This window comes from Ochotona curzoniae, unplaced genomic scaffold, assembly GCF_017591425.1.
Source record: "Ochotona curzoniae isolate NIBS_2020 unplaced genomic scaffold, NIBS_Ocur_1.0 contig_2692, whole genome shotgun sequence".
Classification (NCBI taxonomy): Eukaryota; Metazoa; Chordata; class Mammalia; order Lagomorpha; family Ochotonidae; genus Ochotona; species Ochotona curzoniae.
This window is the reverse complement of record NW_024465556.1, coordinates 14,345,525-14,351,524: the sequence shown is the minus strand read 5'-3', so window position 1 is coordinate 14,351,524 and position 6,000 is coordinate 14,345,525. Positions and strand designations below refer to the sequence as shown.

At 41.3% G+C, this 6,000-nt stretch overlaps 1 protein-coding gene across 1 annotated transcript in view; it reads right to left on the bottom strand.

Moving 5' to 3' along the window:
• Nucleotides 1-456: 456 nt before the first annotated feature.
• The window catches only part of TET1 (tet methylcytosine dioxygenase 1), an 82,006-nt gene continuing 76,462 nt past the window's right edge, over nt 457-6,000 (bottom strand). The window contains exons 10-11 of the mRNA XM_040976044.1: nt 5,257-5,581; nt 457-1,298 (exon numbers count right to left, since the gene is read on the bottom strand). Coding sequence (XP_040831978.1) covers nt 514-1,298; nt 5,257-5,581 — 1,110 coding nt within the window. The 3' untranslated portion in view covers nt 457-513. The remainder of the gene's footprint in view (nt 1,299-5,256; nt 5,582-6,000) is intronic.

Below are 6,000 nucleotides of genomic sequence, written 5' to 3'. Positions count from 1 at the left end.
AGAAACATTTTAAGACAAAAAGTATTTCATTGGTTTATTTCAAAGTAATATGCTGCTTTTCTAGCAATGATTGGAAGATGTTTGAACAATGGCACCATGAAATTATCACTCAGCTTATTTTCAACTGTGTTAATGTGGAAAAGCACCAGGGAGCTGTGTACAGTTAACACTGTGTCTTGATTTTACATCATAGCACAAGAGCCTGGTAAAATCCTCTAAAAATGACTCTGGTTTCATAGTAAACAGACTTTTTAAAGCACCAAACTGAGTGAGTCTGTCAAAATTAACACCTAGCCCAAACACTTCTGTATGTGTTTAAAACTGTAATTCTTTTTTTTTTCTTCTTAGTTTTGTTTACAATGTGCACCTTTACCAGTTAGTTGATAGTCACAGCTAAGTACTCACCCAATACTTTCAAACTTGAAGTGGGCGAGATGAATATATAGTCGACAATAACATGACTTTCTTTTACAGCACCTTGAAAAAATACAATAAAAATGGGAAACAAATCTTTTAAGCCCAATGGTTATAGGGCCCCGCAACGTGTGTGAGAGCATAAGTGGATACCGTTATAACATTATCATGGGTTAATGTTAATGCTTTATGAGAAGGAATATCTTTTAATGCATTTACCTCGGGGGACAAAACAGCAACTTCATTAGCTGCCTTGTCTGTCCTTTCTGGCGCCTTAGGTTTTTTATTTGCTTCTTTAGCCTCAAACTTACTCTTGTTATGTTCATAACCATGTTGCGGCCTATTCAAGTTTTTGTGCTGGTAGAATACGAGGGAGAGGCGTACGGGCACGTTCCGGTTGGGAAGGATAACAGCAGTTGTAGCATGAAGCTCTCGCCGGGCACACTCAATTAGAATGGAGCCATGTGTGGGTGCTATGGCCACCCCACCAATGGTGGGGTCTAAGAAGATGTACTCGTTGTCTGACCAATACTCTTCAGTGTTGGCAGACTGATCCTCGGCAGCCGACTGTGGGTCATCAGATAATTGGTCGTCCGGTAGAGTCTCATCAGCTTCTGAAAGCTCTTCACATTCCTCCCCAAGAGCAGAGGTTAACATTGGGGACTGCTCAGGAGTAGCGGTGAGAGGATCGGGGTGAATCGAGGACTGCGCCATGGGAGATGAAGGTCCTTCGTCAGGTTGTGGGCAATCACCAGTAACTGCATCAGCACCATAGGGTCTTCCAGAAGGCATTGTGCCCAAGGGAAAGCTATTTCTTTCTGCAGTTCCAGAAAAGGTTGTATTTGAGGACGAGGCATACAGTGGAGATGGGTTTGCCACTTTCCCTGAAATGGATTGAATTGCCACATTTTTAATCTTTTCTTAATTTTAGACGAGAAATTAAATCTTTTACATCAGTTGCCATCATCTGAAAATTTACTTCATAAACAGAAAGAGGATACCAAATGTGAATATAAATAAAATCTTTGCTAGTTCTTGTATTGAAAGACAAGTATAATGAGGAAATTAACTGTGTGCAATTACAATGACACAAACATACACTAACAAATTTGTTTCAATGCCTTGAATATCTTTTCATCAATTATGTGTCATACACAACTCTTAATTCCAAAAGCAAACACAAATGCAAAAACTGAGTCAAAGTTTCAAAGCTCATTACTCAACATAGCAAATATAAGATTCTAAAAGGTTAGGATGTAAGTAAATGAAAGTATACATCAGAAGCTGTGCCGTTGATACATAGTGGTACAAATAGATGCTAAGCATTGCAATATTTCATTTTTGGAAAAAGTGAAAATGCTGAAGGCTTTGTGTCTCAGGGCAATTGTCAGGTAATGTCAATTACAAGGGAAAAGGAAGTGATACAAAAAAAAGGGGCAGACACTGGGGCAAAACACCTGTAAGTACCAGCATCTCAGATAACTGTTAGCTCCACTTGGAATCTTGCTAGGGAAATAGCTGGCTAGGAAGGCCTTGGAAGAATACAGCCATATGGGAGACACAGAAGAATCACCAGAATGGCTCCTTATGGCACATCAATTCGTCTCTGGCCATTTAGGAAGATCTTTCTGGAAATCTGACTTTCCTATACAAATAAAAGATCCATGTCCTGGAACAACTGTCGCTTCAAGCTTCTTCTTACTGTGCAACATAAAAAGCCGCAGGTGACACCTGAAGGAGTTGGTTCTGTTATCCGTTTCTAGCTTAGCCTGGACTCCGTAGGGGTGTGAACTCTAAGAGATTTGCTTATGATAAAATATAAGATTATTTTTTAACATTGAAGGGGCTCATCTCGTGGTACTACGAGGTCCTACCTGTGGCATTAGCACCCTGTAATAGCACTGGCTCCACTTGTGATCCAGTACCCTTATAATGCCCTGGGGCCTGACACGACATCGGGGAATAAGCCAGAAGACAAAACATCACTCCCTGTTCGGCTACTTTCACAAACAGAATTTTTAAAGACACAGATATCAAATTCTATGTGTATGGTTATGAATATATATGCAAAGACTAAAGAGAAAATCCCGCTTGCTGCATCTGAGAATGTGGATAGTACATGACTTTTCTTATCAAACAGCAAGGATCCAGATGTGCGTCATAACAATAAATGCAGGGACCAGCACGGTGGCGCAGTGGTTAGGGTCCTCGCCTTGCACGCCCAGGATCCCATATGGACGCCGGTTCTATGCTAGCAGCTCCGCTTCCCTTCCAGCTCCTTGCCTGTGGCCCGGGAAAGCAGTAGAGGACGGCCCAGAGCTTTGGGAACCTGCACCCACGTGGGAGACCCGGAAGAGGCTCCTGGCTTCAGATTGGTACAGCATCAGCCGTTGCGGCTCACTTGGGGAGTGAATCATCGGACGGAAGATCTTCCTCTCTGTCTCTCCTCTTCTCTGTATATCCACCTTTCCAATAAAAGTAATAAAAATAAATCTTTAGGAAATAAAACAATAAATTGAGGAAAAATCAAGTTGCTAACAAGATGGCATGATAAGCTTCCTATGGGGTCACTTCAACAATTCTGCATGGTGATATCTTTTCTTGCAGAAAAAAAAATATTCCTCTTCTATTAAAAATACAAACATGAAGCAAACTAAGGAACACCCTGTCATTTTGAGTATTAAAATTGGCCCAGAAGAGTGAGGTGCCCAGGAGAAATTGCCGATTTTAGATATGGGACAGGATTATATAAGGTCAGACTGGAACTAGTTGTCATGGCAGAAATAAGAATCGGGGCAGCAGACATTTGGTACAGAGGTTTAGCAGCGGAAGAAGCTCATGTCCCATTGTGCTGGCTGAGTGAACAAGAAGATATTTCTGCATTTCAAATAAGTACAGGTAGCCTTTATAACCTAAGCAAAAGCACAAAAGATTTGAGAAAATAAATTTCAAATGCTATTTTTTACTACAGGAAGAAAAAATTTATGTGCATCTTCATTAAAAGAGGCAAAGAAAAAATCCTCATCACAGTACTTCAGAATGTACATACTTCTGGGAAGAAACACTTCTGATATTTCCAATAAACTTCATTGAGGAAAAAATGACCCTAACAAGATATAAAAACAGTTTTAAATGAATCCCACTTAAAATCATAAAGTGAAAGGACCCTACAGTGTGAAGACATCCTGTAGGATAACCCAGCCATTACATCAACTCCTCAGGAGATGCGGCATTGCTTCATCACAAACAGGTACTACCGCAGGGATGCCATGTAATGACTAAGGCTTGAGTCTCTGCAACTCATTAAGAAAACCTACATGGTGGTCATTTCTTCCTACTATGTGAAAGATAATGTAGAATTAAAGATAAACAGATCTTCTAGCTGCTGGCTCTAGGACAGGATCCTAAAAGTCCACCCTGGATTCCTACATAGGTGACAGACAGTCTCATGACTTCAGGCTAGCTCGTGCTGTTTTCACTGGTGCATTCAGAGGGTAACGGAAGCAGAGTAGCCAGGAATTGAACCGGGATGCATATGGGATGCCATTGTTGCAGGAAGTGGATGCCATGCCATGATGCCAGTCCACACAGACAGTTATGATCTAAAGCACACCTAGTATGACACAGCCTGTTTTAAAGCAAAAAGCAGGGTCACCAAATGTACAGAATGTGTTGTGAAACCAAAAGACAATAACCAATAAAATCTACAGTAATAATTTCATTTATAATGAATAAAAGGAATTGAAAAAAAAATAAAAAAGAATGCACTAAACGAGATAACTTTTTAAAGCTACAAATTGTAACAAAAGCAAATGTAAAGAACAAAAAAAAAAAAAAAAAAAGCTAGGACAGGAGGGTGTATTTGGCATAGCTGTGCAGCCACTGGCTAGTCAGCTTTCCACACCCAGTTGTAGCTCCCAATTAAGGCTGCCTGCCCACGCAAGCCCCGGGAATCAGTGGTAATGACTCCAATATTGACTCCCGGCTACCCACAGAAGCTCCTGGCTCCTAAATTAGCTTCACAGCCTGGGGCCAAGCAAATAGGAATGAAAATTTCTAAATCTAAAAAAGAAGAAAAGGGAGTCAAGTGAAGCTTGTAGTATTGTTAAGATTTGCCTTTTGGCATAATGTAAAGATCATAAAGACTCCTTATCTTCAAGGAAGGAGCACGGATGAATCACACATAATATATGATGTCTGCTCAGAATTAATCTAAGGATTAGTTCCTGGCTGAGGATGTCTATGAATCAACAATGAGGATTCTTGTATGCTTGCACTTTGTAGCTTTCACTGCATTATTGAGGTCCTCTTCATGTCTATTTCACCAGAAGCTCTGCCCAATCTCTTCCATTCCCTCATCTTCCACTCTTCTGAAGCTGCCCACATATAACCCTCAGGTATCAGCCTTGGATAAATTACTGGCTGCCTCACTTCTTCTCTGACAGACTACAACTTAATGTCTTTGTCCCGTCTGCAAACACTGACGCTGTTGACTTCCTAACTCCATTTCCTGTCAAAATGTCTCAAACCTTGACTTTTATGCGATTGCCTGTCTGACATAAACCTTGGAGAATTTTCTAACAAGAGTCTTAAACTTGTCAAAGCCAGAGCTTCTGATCCAACTCCTGCCCCACTTACCCGTCCAATCCTGTTCGGGTGTGGTTGTGATCTTGCCCAATTCCTGATGGGATAAATCTTCTTGTTTTACAGGCCATAATTTATTCAATCACCCGTGAATTTAACCTGCCCACACTCTGCTTGCGGCCACGATTGAGGCGTGGAACAGCAGATGGGGAATATTCCTTTTTGCGCTTATCACATTAGGGCTGCAGGACACCTTACCGTTGGGGACTGTTGTGACTTTATTTTTCTGCTTGCCTCGAGAAACAGGCTTCTTCTCAACAGCCCTAACCTTGCGTTCCAGGACCTCAGACATCATTGCAACTCTCTTCTTCCCGCATCGAGGAACGGGCTGAGTGAAGCGGGTCTTCCGTTTGCGGGAGGGCTGGAGGATCTGGATGGCCCCAGACTTGATCTTTTCCTCCATCCCTTCCTTGGAGCCAAACTCATCTACATCGGCGAGTTTATATAGGGGCAGGACGTGCAACTGCTCGTCCTCAGGAATGTCATCCGGAGAGCGGTTATCTTCTCGTGTTAAAGTACAAACCTGGTGCAAGAGAAAATGAAATGGCAGCATGAAGTCTTGCACATGTCACATTCTGCCCTTAACTCCCTATTTTGAAAAATTTCCAATTGGAAAGAAAGCAGTAATTCTGCTTGATAAGATTAGCCACAACCACCAGTGTTGTGCCCAAGTTAAAAAAATTACAATTGAATTTTATTCATAATACAAAATGGCTTCAAGCTTATAATACTCTACTTGTGAATATTATACATTTATATTTTTCTAAATTTTTGTACTTAGACATTTCTTCATTGCATACAAGCATTCCAAGAGACAGCTTAACTACTAAATCTAATTCCAGATTACTGGGTTGGGGTTCCTATTGGTGAGTGTGAGGGCTGGAGTGGTTGCTCCACTGGTCTGGACATGGCTGCAGTTTCCTGGGACAGAACATACAAGGA